Raw genomic sequence first — 18,006 nt, 5'->3', positions numbered from 1 at the left:
GACTTGCTGAGGAATCCAGAACAAGTCATGTCACCAGGCCAGGCCTCAGCCTCCTCATTTGGTCAGTGAAAGGGTTGGATAAGAGGAGTTCTCAGGTAGGTTCTTGGTGCTCTAGTCCTGAGGATTTGCTGGGGGTAACCACGTACTCACCAGTCTGGATTCAAGGTGACCATAGGACCACTCCCCTGGCCCTGCCCTTCTCCCCTTGTGTTTCCTTTCTTCTTCTTGGTATTTTTTACTCTGATGGGGCTATCTTTACTCATAAGAGTTTAAATGCTTCTTTGGCCTTTTGTGCGTATGTACCCTACCACCCCCATCCCCAGTTGGGGGAATCTAACTATGGGCAGTACTGTCTCCCCCACCCACCTTAGGTAAGACTGTCTTCCTCCTCTGCCTGCACGTCCCACCCCATTTAGATTGGGACAGGCCTCATCTCTCTGGGTCTCTCTCCCTAGGACTGGACCCAGAGCCGCAGCCACCCTCACGATGGGTTGGGGAGGGCAGAGTGACATGCTTGCTGACAGACTGAGGCGGTGCTCTGAGGAGAGCAGGCCAAAAGCCGCAAAGGTGCAGCCAGTGCCAGGTGGGCCTTGCCAGCCAGAGCTATTTTTAGAAGACATGTTTGCAAATTTTGTGTTAATAGTGTCTCTGTCCAAGCTCTGGCTCCCAGGACTTAGAGAGGGAGAGAGTCTTAGAGAAACCTTCCCTCCTTGTCTCCCCGCCACCCCCGCCCCGTTCGTGCTCTCCTCCTCACAGGTGGCTGGGATTAGGAGGGAATAGCCATCTGTGTGCAGACCCGTGCACATGGTGGGGAGGGCTGGGGTAGGGGTGGAAGAAGACGCAGGCTTAGAACGCAGGTTGCTAGGGTCCAGTCTTAGAGGGGTGGCAGGATATCCGGCCACAGGTCACCTCTGTCAGTGCCCACGTCCCAAATGGGCACTGTCAATTGCCTGGTCTGTCAGTTCACTGTTAAGCAGTGAACTTGAGCCCCCACCAGGGTTCTGTATCTCTCTGACGACACCCACCATCACCCCATGTTCTCCAGACAGGACTAAACTGAGCCTGTTCTGACCTAGGCTGAGCTCTGATCCCAGTGCATCTTCCTGGCCCACTCCATCAAGGGAGGGGACTGGCAGGTGGCAAAGAGGGAAGCGAGGCCCATAGAGCACCCCCCTGAGAGGCCATGATCTGACCAGGATGGCAAGGACATCGAGCACATTATTACCCCTGTGATGGGTATTCTGAAGGACTAATTGGGTGGGCACTGAGAGAGTAGAACTTGCTCTGAACTGACAGCGGAAGTATGAGCAGCAGTCAGGTGAAAAGTGGGTGGAAGAGAGATCCCTGTGGCCAGAGCAGACTCTTGTCACAGGAGGATGGAGTGTACCCGCCCAGAGCCGGAACCTCAGGTTCAGTGATTCTGTGACCATGGAGGCAGGGCATCCCTCCAACCACATAGTACTTCCAAGAAGGAGGCTCCCCTCTTTTCCTGGTCCTCTCCCATCCACATAGACCTGAACCCCACCCCATCCCCAGTGCCCCAGACAGCCCAGTATGGAAGGGGCCACTGTGGCTAGCCTTTAGAACCAGGACTGGAAGGGACCTGAGAGAGCCACCAGTGGTTGTGTTAGCACTCTGCTTGAATACCCCCGTGCTGGAGATCTCATTCTCATAGACTTCATAAGAGGGTGAGCAAGCTCCGATTAGGAAAATTCCTCCTTACCTGTGAGTTCCCAGCTGGCCCTAGCCTTGCTCTGCTGGGAGACGGCCTCCTATAACTTCTGGAGTCACAGGCTTGGATCATTTGCTTGCACATTTAGAGCTGTGTGACTGTGGGCAAGGCGCTTAACCTCCCCAGGCTTCATCTGTAAAATGGGGATATTAATTAAGTTGGGAGGACTAAAAACAACGAAGTGGGGGGGAGGGAGCCTCAGCTGGGGGCTTGGAACACAGTAAGCGCACAATAAACCTTAATTCTCAGGAATTACTAGGGTAGCATCATGACCACGTGATCCACGGGGACACTGAGGCCCGGAACGGGACGGGACCCGTGGGCAGGGGTGGCCCCACGGGGGCGAGGGCAGCCGAGAGGGGAGCAGCGCGCAGCCGGGCCGAGTGGTGGCGAACGGCCGTGGCCTCAGGGGCCCTCTCCCGGCTCCGGCCCCCCTCGCCGCCCGGGCACCGTTCGGCTGCCGCGCTTTACGAGCAAAAACAAACACGTCCCACAAGCGGCCCCTGTGCGGCGCGGCCCCGCGCCCGCCAGCGCCGCCGCCGCCCGGTCAAAGCCGGCTTTGTGCCCGCCCCGCCGCCCCCGCGGCCCAGGCGATTTTAATTAGTGTCTGGGTCTGCGCCGGGAGATGGAAATCAAAGCCCCCGTTCTTCCAGCGCCCCAGCCCCGACCCCCACCTCCTGCCAGCGGATCCCCAGACTCCGCGTACCCCTGCTGGCAGCCGCGGGAAGTGGAGCCCTCCCGGAGCCACCGCCTCGAGTTCGAATCGCGCCTTCTACAGCGCACGCGCGTGGGGCACGTTGTGGGCGCCCTCAGTTTCCCCCGTAATCATAGCTCTCGTCTCCGGCAGCGGGCACCTAGAATGTTGTTGGGAGGGCTGATGAGGTCTGACTCTGCCGAGCAGCCACCGGAGGCACGGGGAGAAGAAGGCCTTGAGAGGGAAGGCTGCACGTGGACAGCGCTCTAAGTCCGAATTTTTGACCCATATGCTCTTCAGGGCTTCTTAAAGGGGTAGTCCGGTCAGACCTTCCGTTCTGCCTTATTTAAATAAGGTGCCTATTTAAAATGCCAAAACTCGGCCACACTCCACAGAATCAGAATTTTGGGGCTTGAAGCCTCAAAGCCCACAATTTGAATAATCCCTGTGTTGCTTCTGGTACATTAATGTGGGATGTGCAAAGGATGAAGGAGCCATCTCCTGTAAGAAAAAAAATCCTTCCCACCTCCTCAGCAACACAACTGAAGTGGGACATTTGAGCCTACCACTTAGCCTCATTCTGCTCACAGAGAGTCCTCCAGAACCTCAGTGTCCTTGCTCCCAAAATGGGTACAATCTCACTCATCCACCCTCCTTCCTTGGGGTTTGGGAGAATCAAAGATGTTCTTGAGTGAAAAAGGCCATTAGAAGCAGGAAAACTCCTAACAGACCCCTGTCCCACACTCTACCATTAATACCTCTCAAGGCATTTTGGTGCAGGGCTGCTGCTGCTCAACACCCTGCTGTGGTTCCCAGTTGCCTTCAAACTAAGACTCGGACTCCTTATCCGAGTCCGATAAGGACTCGGTGGTGTTGCAAAGTGGGTCCTGGCCACACCTCCTGCCTGCTTTCTCAAGGTACCTGTCTTGGTCTGAAGCTGCCCCCCATTCCCACCTCATCTCAGACACCTGCACTTTCTTGCTTCCTTGAGTTTGCCCAAGCTGTCCCGTCCTTGGAAATATACCTCCTCCCTACTACCCCGCCATTTCAAATAGCCAAATTTTGTCATTTCCTTATGACCCTGTTGAAAAGCTACCTCTTCTATTCCTGCCCCACCCCTGCCCCAGCAGAGTGTTCTTCATCTCCCACGAACTTTTTCAGCACCCTACTCCTCCGATAAGCTTGGGCTTGGAAGTTTGATGTACCTGGTTTGTTACTCCGACTCCACCACTGTGTGACTTTGTGTGGGTCTCTTAATCTCTCCGAGTCTCTTTTTCCTTCTAGCAATAATTGAGGGGATTCGGGGACATAAGGAAAGGGAAGGTACTTGGGGAAGAGGCTGGTCAGTGCAAGGTCATGGTGAAGAGTACAGGCTCTGAACTGGAGTGCACAGGTTTGAAACCACATTCTTTTTTTTTTTTTTCTTTTAAAGATTTTATTTATTTATTTGACAGATCACAAGTAGGCAGAGAGGCAGGCAGAGAGAGGGAGGGGGGAAACAGGCTCCCCGCTGAGCAGAGAGCCTGATGCGGGGCTCAATCCCAGGACCCTGGGATCATGGCCTGAGCTGAAGGCAGAGGCTTTAACCCACTGAGTCACCCAGGTGCTCCTTGAAACCACATTCTACGTCTAGTCATTGGCAGTATGACTAGGTAGGGTTGCGAAACTCTTTGCCTCAGTTTCCCCAGCTATGTAATTTGGAATAATAGTGTGGCAGACAGTCCCTAGCCACCCCCCCCCCCGTGATGTTCACACCTTGTATAATCCTTCTCTTTGAGTGTGGGTGGAACCTGTTACTTGCTTCTGGCAGTGGAATAGGACAAAGGTAAAGGGTTTTTGCAGAATTAGGGTCCCAAATCAGTTGATTTTGAGTCACTCAAAAGGGAGATGATCTTGGGTGGCCTGATTTAATCAAGTACAACCCTTAAAAGAGGAACTGGACCCTCCCTGGAGTCAGAGACTCTAGCCCTTACTTTGAAGAAGTAAACTGCTCTTGTAAGACCAGCTGGTGGGGTCTAGGAACTGAAAGTGGCCCCTGGCTGGCAGCCAGTGAGAAAACAGGGACTTTAGTCCCGTAACCACAAGGAGATGATTTTGCCAAAAACCCGAGGAAGCTCGGAAGTGGGTCTTTTCCCCAGTTGGGTCTCAGATGAGGACCACACCCCTATGGATACCTAGATCATGGACTGTTGAGACCCTAGCAGAGAACCCAGCTAAGTTGTGCCCAGACTTCTGACCTGTATAAACTGAGATAATAAATGTGTTTTAAGCAGATACATTTGTGCTAGTTTGTTACCCAGCTTAGAAAACAAATACAAATAGTACCCCCCTAATAGGGTTCTGGTAAAGATTAAATGAGTTCACTGAGGCAAAGCTAAGGGCTTGGTTCTGGGTCATGGGAGAGACTCAGTGGTAATTAGGTGCCATTGTTATATTTACAATACAGCACTTTACAATAATAAATTACAATAATAACAAATTTTAATCATACTAATTTTAATTAGTGTATTTACAAAAAAAGAAAAAAAAAACCCATAGGATTTGCAAGCCAGAAAACTACATTTGAGCAAACTTTCTAGGAGACCTTCCCCTTGCTGGGTTAAGTCTGTTAGGATGCTCTGGCTGCAAGTACCAGACCTGACTAATAGTGGCGGTCTTGGCTTGGGATTCTTAGAAGCAGAACTTAAGGCAAGGAATCATGTGAAAATAATGTATTAGGAAGTGTTTCCAAGACAAACCAGTAGTAGGGAAGTAGAGAGGTGGGACTGGAGGGGGAACGTGATATCAGGCCAAGTCCCGCAAAGAGGAACTTTGATTCCATCCTACTGAGGAGCTCTGGGGACAATGCAGAGCTCCTCAGAGCTGGCCAGATGAGTGAGTGCAAGGCAGCTGGAGGACTAACACCTCCATACCCATTTGTCATTGGTTAAGGGCCTCTCTTCGGGTAGGGCAGGGGTGTAAATTCCCAGGCTCTTCTGCCTTTCCATGCTCGTAAAGTGGGCTCCAGCAGCTTGAAGGCCATCCTGTGACAAGGAGTAGCAGGTGCTGGATGTTGGGAGGGAAAGCACAGTGGGAGCCGGTGTGTATGAAAATGTTGAAGGGATGAGAGGGTCATTGGCAGCGCTGCTGCGGTGGCATAAGCTATAAGGACATCTGTTGTTTGCTTAACAAGAAACGTAGGTGGTCCCCAGCTTGGCTCAGTGTGAGTCATTGATGTCATGGAGGACTCAGCTCCTTACAGTCTTCCTCAGCACTGCTGGCTTTCATACCCTCAGCCTCATGGTCACAGTATGGCTGCAGCAGCCCCATATCTCATATCCTTAGCTGATAGCATCTGAACTAGGAAGCAAAAGAGGGCAAGCTTAAAGGCTTTCTCCTCATGTGACTTTCTCTTTTGAGGAGGAAAATCCTCCCTTCAACACCACATCAGAACTGGATTACATGCCCAGTCCTAGACCAGTCATCAGCAGAGGAGAGTTGGGTTGCTAAGGCTGGTTTAGATTGGTCAGTGGTTCACCCCGGCTGCTGAGCCCCCATCCAGATGGGGTCCTGTGAGTAAGAAGAAGGTAGGAAAATGGCTGCTGGAAGGGCACCAAGTGTATCTGCCACAGGTCATCACTTTTCCTCATTTGCAAAAGGGAAATATTGGTACCTGCCTCTGAGATTCAGGGTGAGGATGAAATGAATGGATTTTAATTGCTGCATTTGTCCACACTGTTTTTTCTCTGTTGCACTGAGCTCGCTGAAGGCAGGGGCCATCTCTGGCTCACCCTTGCTTCTGTTGATTCTACCCTCTAAATAGTAACCCTATCTGTTTCTCTCCCTGTGTTGCCACACCCTGGTATGGACTGCCACCACCTCTCTCACGGGTAGCTGGGACGGCTTACTCATGGACCGCTCAGCTTCCGTTCTTGGCTCCCTCTAAGGGCTTTCTCCCACAGAAGCCTGACAGATCTTTGTAAAACACAAATCCGATTGAGTTATATTCCTGCTGAAAATCCTTCCAGGCTCAAGAAAAAGGGCGGATATGGGCCGGTAGTGATAACTCTTTGTAAATACTGACTTGGAACAGGCCCTGGGCAGTCAGAATAGGCACCAGCATTGACAGCCATGTCGGCACATCCACCCTGAGCATCAGTCCTGTTTGAAGGGCCCTAGGAGAGCTGGCCTCTGCCTACTTCTCTTGGCTTCTCTGGAGACTGTCTTTCCCACCCCCCCACCTCCCTGCCTGCACTGGGCCAGCACAGCCCTCCTGCTGGCCTCATCTGCTTGCCCTTCCCCAAATGTACCACTTGTCTCCAGGCTTCTGAACGTGCTGTTTCCCAGGATCAGAACGTGACTTCTCCGCATCTCCTGGCTACTTCTTTCAAGCCTCTATTTGGATGCCCACTCTTCCAGGAGGCTTTCTCTGACTCTCCTCTCGCGTGGCCTCATGGCCACTGTGCTTTCTTCTGGCAGAGCGCTTGTCAGTCCGTTGTCATTGTGGATCTCTCTTTCTCCCTCACCGGAAGGGGATCTTCCTGAGGGCCCAGTGGGATGCACAGGACAGCTGCATCCCCTGTGCTGGTAGTAGTAGGTGGTGGGAGTGATGGTAGTGACAGTGGAGGGCGGGACCACTCTCAGACCCACGCCCCACTCTGACCTTCTTTCAGCTGCACCCTGACCCACAGCACAAGGAGTCCATGGGCTTCAAGGAGATGTGTGCCCCCACCCTCTTTCCCCACATTCTGTAAACCCAGGATCCTGGAATTCTCTGCCCCAACAGCCCAAGTCTGTGTCCGGGACAGCATAGTCCTCTTCTCTAGGTCTGTCCATTAAGCCAGAAGGGATAGTTTATCCAGGGGGGAGGAGTGGGGTGGCCTTGGATGCAGCTTGGACGTTGTTTCAGCTGGTATCACTAGGTAACAAATTACCTCCAAGCCGAGCAGCTTATGACAGCTGTTTTTTAATGCTCATGAGTTGTGTGGGTCAGGAACTGGAGCAGGGCACAATGGGAATGGTCCATCTCTGCTCCACTATGTCTGGGCCTCCACTGGGAAGACTCAGTGTCGGGGGCTGGAATCATCTGGAAGGGTGATCAGATGGATGATGCCAGTAGCTGGCTGGGAGCTCAACTCTGTGGCTGTCCACTGGCATATCTCTCCGTGGCCTCTCTGGGTGCATGGGCTTCCTCACGGCATGGCCACCACAGAGTTCCTTAGCCCTCTTACATACTGGTTTAGATGCCAAGGGCAAGTAGCTGATTAAGCAGAGCAGTAGCTTTATTACCCTTTGTGCTCTAGCCTTGGAAATCACCCAGTGTAATTTCTGCTTCATTCTACTGGCTAAAATGAATCACAGCCCACCCAGATTTAGGGAGAGAGGACAGGGGCCAGAGTTTTCAATGTGAGGAGTATAAAAGCATCCTGGACATGTAAAAAAATATTTTATTTATTTATTTGTCAGAAAGAGAGAGACCCCAAGCAGTGTGGGTGGCAGGCAGAGGGAGAAGCAGGTTTCCTCCCGAGCAAGGAACCTGATGCAGGGCTCCATCCTAGGACCCTGGGATCATGACCTAAGCCAAAGGCAGACACTTAACTGGGCATCCCTATTTTGGACATGTTTTAAAAACCACCAAAGACATGCAGATTGGGGTGTCTACTTGTGTGTGTACTGAGGCCCTTCACATTCTAGGACATAGCTGAAATGAGAAGAGAGGTGGACCAAGAACAGGAAGTCAGGAGCCACCGGTTTAGCTGTCTGTATGTTTCCATGTTCTGGCAAAGAAGAAGTCAGAAAATTTAAGTTTGAACTTGGCCTTCTGAGTCATTAAGAAGGTACATCTGTCAAGGTAGGAAGATAGAACATGTTTATTTAATAGTTTGTTAGTTTGATTCATAACTTTTAAATATTTAGGTTATGATGTGCAGGCTCCATTGGTTTTCTAGCCTGGGCCCTGCAGTGCGAGGGGTGGTCCTGGTAGTGGAGGATGGTAGTGGCAATGGTGGGGAGGGGAGTAGCAGTGATCATTCAAGGCTCAGTAACTACTTACTGAGCATCTACTCTGTGTCAGCAACCAACCACATCTCACCGCTGTTGTCTTCACCATCCACATCGTACCTCCTTCCGTCATGTCCTTCTTCAATAAGCATGCAGTGAATACTGCCTGTGGGCGAGGGGCTGGGAATGCAAAGATGACCGCCATTTGGTCTTTGGCCCAAGAAGCTTACTGTCCAGTGGGAGAAAGATCATTGAAATCCAAAAGCATGTGTTTGGTTACAGAAAAGCAAATAACACTGGGGCAGCAGAGAGGCTCGGGGAGGGATTTTTCTGAGGAGGACTTGGAGCATAAGCCGGAGTACTACAGGAAGAGGCGAGGGAAAGACATTCCAAAAAGAGGGAGCAGCATGTTTAGGGTGTGGAAGGGAGGACACTGGTTTCAGAAGCTGTCTGAAGTTGTAGCGATGGTAGCTGGGAAGGGGGGGGTCCCGTTACTGACCATGTGTGTGCTGTCTGCCTCCTTATTTGAGGAATCTGCTCCTCACACTTCAATCTTGGTTCTAATACCTTGTTCCTGACCGCCTAGGATGGATTATGTACCCAAGATGGACCAACCAGTGTCATGCCCCAGAATCTTTCCATGGGAATTAGAAGGGCCAGAAGGGCAGCTCCTTTGTGCCCTGTCTGACTAGAGCTGTTAGGAGCCCGAGCAGTTGGGACCTGGAAGAGTTGGTTGGAAAGAACAGACTGGTATGCAGGGTACAACAGAGAATGTCTTGATGGAGTTGGATCCCATGATCAAGGTCTTCCCAGAGCCTGGTCCATCCCACTTGGTGAGGCAGAGCAGCAAACTGGATCTCAGAGTGCTGCTGGGAAAGACGATGGGGGAGTTGGACCAAAGAGGCAGGAGGAGCCAGATCCTGAGAGGCCAGGAGGGAAAGCATCGAGGAAAGGGCTTGATGAGGGGAAGCAGGGTAAGATTTGTATTTCTGAAAGATCACTCTGAGTTGACAGACAAGACTTACTGGGAAGTGGAGGGGCATGGGGCGGGGGTGACAGCAGAGGAGCGGTGAGAAGGCTGATTTCATCCCTAGCCCCAGACATCTTAGGGCACAGAGAGGGCATGGACGTGGAAGTCAGACCCTGCAGGCTCTGTAAGGGTTCAACTCTAGATCATGTTGGACCTTGGACAAATCTTGTGGCTCTGTTTTGTGCTGGAGGTGAAAAGGTAGGACTGGGGAGAGACATCAGATATCATATGGTCCTTCAAGCAGCCCTGAGTTGGAGCAGAGATCCAGGTCCTAATTCCCACTCTAGAAGGTCGGAGATAACTCCCTGTCTGCAGAAATGCAGGCCACCCCACCCCCTTCCAACCTCAGTTAGCGTCGTGCAGCACCTCCTGTTCACCTTTCACGATGGCCTTGTGGCAGGGGAAGGCAGGCAGGGTGTCTTCCAGGGACCAGGGTGAGGGGAAGGGGGGTGGGCCTGCCTTGCAGAGAGATGCCAGTGTGCCTGATGGGGCCCCAGGCCTTCCCTTACCCCCAGGACAGCCCCAAACCACAGGCCACGTCCTGTTTCTCAGAAATAATGACATTTCCCAGAGCCCAGGGTTCGTGGAGGGACAGGGGGAGGTGGCTTCTTAGCTGCTGAAGGAGGAGGAAGAAGCCTCCCCAGGAAACCCGGAGGGCAGGCTTGGCATCAAAATAGGAATCTCATGTTTGGGGGCCAGGAAGCTACCTGGGGAGGGGGAGGCTATGAGCCCAGGTTGGTTGCACCTGCCCCAGCCCGGGACCTGGCACCTTCAGTGTTCTAGGAGCCATCAGGGTACGGAATCGCCAACCTTAGCTGGAATCCAACCCCTCCAGTTACCAGTACGTGATCTTGATCTCTCCCTGTGCCTCAGTTTCCTCATTTCTTAATGTGGTGGACAGTCCCCATCTCACATATTATCCTATTGGATCAGACAAGAGAAAAGACTTGGATATGCCTTGTTAGCTAATGGCCAGCCTGTGTGAGGGGATGCCGCCACTCCTACTCCAGCCTGTGCTTCCTGGCCACCACGTAGGACTCCCTGCTGGAGTCTTGGGGAGCCCTGTGAGTGGAAGAACAGGGCAGCCTTGGGAGACCACCCCTTCCTTCTCCCTCATCACACTCATGGGGAGAACAGCAGGCTTACACAGGGAGTTAGTGGCTGAGGAAGAATGGATTTCAACTTGTCCTTAAACTTCCCCTCTTCCACCCACACTCCTGTTCTACTTTCCTTGGCCTGTGAGGTCTCCTCATCCTCATCACTAGGACTTGCTTACATCTCTCCCATCTGAAAAGCCCTCTTCTTCCATCCAGCTCCGCCACCAGTCACTATCCTGTCTCTCCCCTCTCCTTGACCAACAAAGTTCTTCAAAGACTTGTCTGTTTCCTCACGTCTTTGATACCACCTCAGCCCCCCAAAACCTCTTCCTGCCTCCCCGCTCCCCTGACATTGCCCATTGCCACAGGCACCGGAAGCCCCCTGGTCCCTGGGGAGGACCCTTCCCAGGCTGTGTGTTACAGGACCCTCAGCCGCCACACCCTCCTGGCTTATCTCTTGCCTCCACAGGGAGTCATTTGCTGAGGCTCTGGGGTTCGCTGTACAGTCTCTCCCAGGCAGTGTCACCCATCTTCTGGCTTCAGTAACCATCTGTAGGCCAACAGCCCCCAAACCCCTACCTCCAGCCTGGCCTTCTCCCCAGACCCATAATGTACCCCCAAGAGCCAGGGTATCTCCTGAGACTCAACGTGTACTCAACTGAAACTTCTGGGTTCTCTCTGTAGTCACCACGTGAGACACTACACACTTTCCCTCTCGCTTTCCCTCAGCCCTGTATGCCGTCTGTCATCTGTGCTGCCTTCCCTCCGGGCCCCATTGCCTCTCTCCTGCCCCAGCCATTGTCACAAGCTACCAGGCCATTCTTCACCCAGCAGGCAGGGCTAGCTCCCTGACCCACAGATCTGACCAAAGCACTGAAACCCTTCCAGGGCTCGAGGCTGCTGTTGGGATGAGGCCAGAGCTTCTCAGCTGGGGGTTCAGCCTCACCTCCCTTTGCTCTTTGCCTCGGATTATACCAGCTGGCAACAGTGAGGTATTTGTGATTCCCCCTAGAACATGCTCTGTTTCATCTCCCATGTACCGTCTCTTCCTGTGCCATCTCTGTCCCCCCTTTTCTTGTGATCCTTCTCACCCTTCAGATCCTGCTGAAGTTATCCTCCATATTGGCAGGCCCGTGCTCCACATAGCCCTGCTGTCACAGCCCCTGGCACTCATGGCGTTATGATGCCCTTTCTCCCCCTCCAGACTTTGGCTCCTTCAGGCAGAGCTGTATTGGGTGCTTACACTGTGTTGGTCATCTAGCATAAGGCCTGTCCCAGAGCAGCTGAGAAAGTGTTTTATGAGTGAATACATGAAAGGGGAAGATGAGTCTAAGAGGTATAAGCCCATGGGAAAGCTGCTGAGAGGTTCCCAAGGCAAGCCTTATGTGTACATCCTCAGAAATGTCCAGATCAAAAGGAGGGGGTGCTGATACACCAGAGGTGCCTCCCATGATGGAGAAGTTTGGGATGAACATCACGGCTTCAGATAAGTCCATCTATAAGACAAGGAAGGCAGCTGGCCCTCGACACCAGGAGAAGGACACAGGGAAGTCCACTCCCATCCTGAGGCCTCAACGCCATTTCTGATTACCTAGTCCTGCCTCCGACCCCGTTCTCCAGCAGAGGGGAGGAGCTGTTGGGCAGGGACAGGGCTGGGGGTGTCCAGGAAAGCTTTACTGAGAAGGGACATCAGAGCTAAGTTGGACGATGACCGGAGTTCCCCAAGTGAATGGCGAGTGTTCAGATTCCTGTGCTTTGAATGTGAGATGCTCAGAACTCATCCAGTTAGTAGGGTTAACTCATGCTTAACCCTACGTGGTGAGCAAGCCAGGCCAGAGTGTTGTGTCTTCTCTCACAGCCACAGGTAGAAGCTGTGAAGAGCTGATGTCTTCTGCCTCAGGGGAGGAAGGGGAGGTTCTAGCCACATTCCTCAAACCCCAGCCTCTCATACCAGGCCCCTGGGAGTTGGTGGGGGCGTGGGGGGGGCGTTTGGGGAGAGTGGCACTCATCCCTGCTCAGGGAGGGTGGCACTGGTAGGCAGCTTCACAGACTTCCCAGACTTCTCAGACACCCAGGTACAAGAGACCAAGGCTCAGGGGACAGTCATCAGAGCCCGTTAGTGGCTGGAGGTGGCAGAACTAGAGCCCTTAGGCCATCTTACACTACCTCTCCACAACTTCCGCTCCAGCTTGGGGAGGAGGGCAGTGCTGCACTGGAGGGGAACCATTGGTCTGGGAGGTGGTGGGCCTGAGTTCTAGCCTGGGCCTCCCTCACTGTCACTGTGAGGCTTTGGGGAAGACAGTGGCCCATCCTGATCTTCTGTTTCATATTCTCTAAAGTTTGGGTAATTCCTACACTATTCATTTTACATGGAATCGTGAGCATTAAAACATCTTTGAAATTGCACGTAATTGTACATGTAGGGCAGGACAAATTATTAATGTTGTCTTTAATTGTAACTGTTAGGCTCTCTTCCCAGATTGTGGTGCTGGGGTTGGCAATGTGACTGCCAAGTCTTGGAAATCCTCAGAGGTGAGACTCTTTGGGCTTATGCCATGGGTCACGGGTCTGGGCAGACCAGGGGGAGGAGTGCTAGCCTGGAACAGCTCGCCCCCAGCTCGGCCTCCGCTCCTGCCCTGCCCCCCAGCTCCCAGCAAATTACCGCTCCTCACAAAATTCAGTGTCCTCATTGTAGAGCGTGCCTGACATTTGTAAGGATCCCTGGAAGATTTGCTGGGGGAAGTGCCTTGAGGCTCTCTTTACCCCTCCACTGGCTAACTGGAGTCAGTCCCTTTCCTAGGCTCAGTGCCAGTGAGCTCCAGGAGGTGGCGGGCGCATAAAAGCAGGAGGAGCCATAGCAGTGGGGCAGGGCAGGGACAAAAAGCAGTGCAGTGCAGGGGAGAGGCCCCCGAGGCAGACAAGGACCTGGGCAGGGAGGCTGGGGGAACTAGCCCTGACTCTGGTAACAATTACTCTCAAGGACAGGGGCCAGTCTCTACCCCTGCTGCACCTCAGTCTCTAGCCCTGTAAAATGGGCATAACCAGGCCTGCCTTGCAGTCCCTGTGGGAACACGCGGAGACTGGACAGGAACTCAGCAGACAGGGTTGAGGGGTAATGCAACTTATCATTTATTAATATATAACAACAAAAATTATAAAGCTCATATCTGCAACTGTTTAGGTCTTTGTTATAGGGTCTTGGTTGCTTTGTCTGGACTGGCTGTGACCTTCAGCTCCGGGGTCTGGGCTAGGAAAACATTCCAGTGACCTGCATAGAGGAAAGCAAAAGAGGGGTGTGGGGTGTGCGTGTGTGCATGCGTGTGCACAGTGAGGCAGTGACTGGGGTAGGAAAAACTTAAGAAAGATGGTGAGAGCCTGGGTTTGGAGTCCACAGGAGGTAGGAGATGGGTATTTCCATCATACCCCCATCCCAGTCACTTCTTGGCACATGACCCCACCTTCAACCAAGCAGCATTTGGGCCTAGGCTGGTTTCCTAACACCTGTTGGTGACACTCCCATCTGTGACTTCCTTCCCCATCTGAAACCCCACCTGGGTCCATCTTCCTCAGTATAGGGTAGGGCAAATAAGGGGCATCCGAAGGAAAGTGGTTAGGAGGGTTTCAGTAGGAAATGTTCCAATAGAGAGGGGGTAGGCAGCATGAGGGTTTGGGGGCTCAGGCTTCCCTCCTCCACAGCCCTGTCTCCCCCACTCCCAGGACCAAATCCAGATGGTTCTGCTTCACCTTCCCAATCCCAAGTGCCCTAAATTGAGAAATCTCTGGCCCAGACGCCCACTGGATTCCTGTGCCGGGAACTGACGTCTGTGGCCGACAGCCACCCTGCCCCCCTCCCAGCACCAGCAGCCGGGAGCTCCCCGAGAGGGCCTGGCCTCTGGCCCGGCTTTCTTCCCAGGCCCCAGTCCTCAGCCTAATGTCCCACCTTCATGGGTGCCAGTGAGGAGCCGGAAGTTCTGTGCCTCTTTCTGGAAGTCTTGCTTCCTGACTTTCTTGATCTGAATCAAGTGGAAGATTCCTGAAGGCAGAGGCAAGGGCATGAGCAGGAAAGGTGAGGCCATGCAGTCAACGGAACAGGATAACTTAGAGATGCGACCTAGTCACCCCTCCCCTCCCCTGTCCCAACCAGACACCAAACCCTGTGGACTAAATTTCCTCAGTATTTTGAACCTACCCTCCCATCTCCACTGCCAGTTTCTCCATTCTTGCCTGGTCACATCTTGCCAGGGTCACTACACTAGACTTCTGACCCCTCTTACGCCCCCTGCAGTCTGTGATCCTAACTGCAGTCATTTAAAACCATACATGACCTGTCACTCTCTTTCCCTGATCTCTCATCCCCTCTCTGCTGACCCTCTCACACTACTCACCTGTCCACAGTGTGGGGGTGGGGGAGGAAGCCCATATGGACTGGTCGTGCTTTTTTTCTGGTTATAGAGTATATGATAAGAATCGGTAGGTGTGCTTATCAGACTCCCAAGGAACGTCAAGTGTCAGAGTGGTAGGACCCGTTTCAGAACGAGGCTCTTCACCCAGCCCCTAGTGGCTTTCCTGTGCTCCAGCCCTAATGGATTACTTAAAGTACCCTGAGGTCCCCAGCCTTTACATAGCCACCCCCGCTGCTCCAACTCCTTCTCCCGTTGACTTCTGTTTCTCCTGCGGCCACCAGATGAACTCCTATGCATCCTCTAAGCTTTGGCTGGGAAGTCTTCCTTGATCTCCCCTCCCTGGGGCACCCACAGTTCTTAGCTTCTGTTGGTGATTAGACCTATTGCCAGTGTGCTCTCATCGTGTCTGTCCTTGCCTCTTCTGGTTACTCCTGCAGGGTTTTCCTCTCTGGCTCCCCTGAGCCTGACCCACATTAGTCATGTGGGACAAGTGAGTGAATGAACAAATGAGTGAATGATCCCTCAATGAATGGATGGGTAAGGAAACATATGAGTACCCCGTCTAGCCCGGGCCCTAAAGGGAACGAGGCATTAGCTGGATCTCCTGATGTTTGTGTCCCATGGGAAGCTGACCACAGGCACCACACCTGGCCCTGAGGTCCCAAGCACATGGGCTATGAAGTTGCACCAGCTGTGACTGCCAGGGTCTGTGGCCAGAAAGAACAGATGTGACAGCAAGGCCTCTGCTAGGCCAGCACAGCTCTCAAGAAAACTAAGAACTGGCCTTGCTTACGGAAATCTGAGTAGGATGCCACTGAGGAGAACGTTCAGCACTAAGGTCCAGGAGGCTGGGAATGTCTAGTGTCATTCTCAGGACCCCTAGTCCAGATGCCAAGGACCAGGCTATGGGAGAGACTTGCTCTGGAGGCCCAGGCTACATCACAAGCCCGAGATAGCAATAGGTCCTTCTGCCCAGGCCTGCTGCTGCACACACCCCGGAACACAGATTGGAGAGGAGGTGATTGGGATGAGGGGAAGTCTTCACACTGTAGCCTATAAAGCATGAGCGTAAGAACTGAGCTCTTGGATCTGGAATCGAGAGCTGGCCTGAGGAGCATGGCCATGCCATTGGAGGGTGGGCCAGGTCTGAGGGCAGCTGGACTCTGAACGCCCAGAGCAGAGATGGTACCGGCAGGCGAGGCTCAGCTCAATGTGAAGACAAACCCTTTATAGGTGGGGACAGGGGCTGGAGACCATCCGGGAGGCCGTAGGGGGCTTCCTTCCTAGACAGGGGGTGGAATCAGGATCCCTGAGGTCCCTCTACTCTGAAACTCCAGAATCGAAAGGCTCTTCACAATAAGCCAGTTTCTGGGGCCTGAGGCTGGCCCCATGGTGGCCTGGCCTCCCTGAGTCTGGGTGTCGACATCTCCAGGCCAGTTCACCTCTGGGTGAAGAAACAGGGTTTCCCACTGACGGGCCTCAGGAGTGTTTGCTTTGACCCCCACAGTGTGGGGTAGAGAGGTGACTGGTGAGGCACTTAGGCCCCCAGGAGATGGGGGTTGGGGGTGTTTGCCAGTGACAGGAGGGTAGAGCCTGGCACGGTGAAGCTCAGGAGTTCCTGCCCCCTACTCCTTTTCTGCTGGGTCTGGTGGTAGTGAGATTGGCCTTGAGCTACAACGCTCTAGTCTACACCATCCTGGGCACATCTTGACCTTCCTTAGGCACCTCTCTGAAAGCATTAGGTCACCTCTGTGGAGAGTCAGACCTGGGTTTGAATCTTTGCTTGACCGCTTAAACTGTGTGACTTTGAGCAAGTGGTTTTACCTTTCAGACTCAGTTTTATCTGCAGGATGGTACATTCATACATATCCCTCAGGTTTCTTAGATGGATGAAAATGAAACACATTAGCAAAGGGCCTACTACACCCTACTACACTGCAGGGGAGAGCAGAGCGCATGGAACCCGAGGCTCTGGGGCCTGAGGCTCTCGCTGCCACCCTTGCCTGCATTGTGCTCCTCTTGCCTTCCTAATGCCTCCTTCTCCACGAAGCCTTCCAGCCTGACCAGCCCAGCTCCCGGGGAGTTCCTGCTGCATCCAAATCACTAAGTCCTGGGTTCCTACGGACAGAGACTGGGGTCTGTTGCTCTTTGTGGTCCCAGTACCTTGTGGGGTTGGGGGAAGGTCTGAAGTAAACCTGCACCTATCCAGGGATTGAGGGGACCTCAAGGCACAAAACAATGATAAGTGTTCCTGAATCTAACTCCTCGGCTGTGGCAAAGCCCCCACCAGCTGCTGCTTGCACACCCCTGTGAATTGAGCTTGCTCCCTCCCTTCTTTGACAGAAAGGGTCTAAGTATGAGAAAGTGCTTCCCCTCATCGGTAGAAATATGCTTCTCTGTAATTCTGAGTAGGTGGGATGAAGGTACTAATGTTGTTAGCACCTACTATAGGTCAGGACTGTACCCATGTTATTTCATTTAATCCTCCAAAAACCCTCCTTCCCAATTAACAGAAGAAAAATTGAGGCCCAGGGAGGTCAAGTGATTACCCAAGGCCACACAGCTAAGAAAGAGCAGAGCCGGGATTCAAACTCAAGGCTGTCTGATTCTCAAAGCCCCTGCTTGTTGTTCTGACCCTTGCAGTCACTCAGAACCCAACTGCTCCCCCTGCCTGGGTCAGTCCTTCAGAGCCTGGAAGCCAATGGTCCTGTCCCCCTGAGTCTTCTCTTCTCCAGGCTGAACGGCTCCGCTTTCTTCGTCCATTCCTCCTAGGACAGGAGGCAGAGTAGAGCAGGGAAAGAGCCGCATCTGACGCCACAAGACACAGGCTCTAGCTCCCGTCCTCCACTTACTGGCTGTGTGGCCTTGGGCCAGGTACTTCACCTCTCTGAGCCTCAGTTTCCTCATCTGTAAAATGGGGATAATAATACCTAACTCTCAGGATCGTTGAGGATCAAATGAGATCATGAATGTGAAGCACTTTGTAAACTCTGAAGTGCTCCACACATCGGTTATCCTCCTGACCATCAGTATGACCATCCCCTCGCCCACCCCCACCCACTCCAGCCAGA

General features: G+C 53.0%; 2 protein-coding genes across 5 annotated transcripts in view; one reads left to right on the top strand and one right to left on the bottom strand.

The window, feature by feature from the left end:
- The window catches only part of POLD3 (DNA polymerase delta 3, accessory subunit), a 121,561-nt gene that overhangs the window by 101,176 nt on the left and 2,379 nt on the right, over nucleotides 1–18,006 (top strand). The window lies entirely within an intron of this gene.
- The window catches only part of CHRDL2 (chordin like 2), a 30,095-nt gene continuing 25,733 nt past the window's right edge, over nucleotides 13,645–18,006 (bottom strand). For 2 of the 4 annotated variants that reach the window (XM_032357825.1, XM_032357827.1), the window contains exons 10-11: nucleotides 14,473–14,565; nucleotides 13,645–13,800 (exon numbers count right to left, since the gene is read on the bottom strand). In XM_032357825.1, coding sequence (XP_032213716.1) covers nucleotides 13,721–13,800; nucleotides 14,473–14,565 — 173 coding nt within the window. In that variant the 3' untranslated portion in view covers nucleotides 13,645–13,720. Of the gene's footprint in view, nucleotides 13,801–14,472; nucleotides 14,566–16,848; nucleotides 17,843–18,006 lie in introns of those variants that run through there. The other 2 variants (XM_032357828.1, XM_032357829.1) reach the window with 1 other exon arrangement.

The sequence above is a fragment of the Mustela erminea genome, chromosome 9, assembly GCF_009829155.1.
Source record: "Mustela erminea isolate mMusErm1 chromosome 9, mMusErm1.Pri, whole genome shotgun sequence".
Lineage (NCBI taxonomy): Eukaryota > Metazoa > Chordata > Mammalia > Carnivora > Mustelidae > Mustela > Mustela erminea.
Note: the sequence above shows the minus strand (reverse complement) of the source record. Positions and strands in the feature narration are given on the sequence as shown.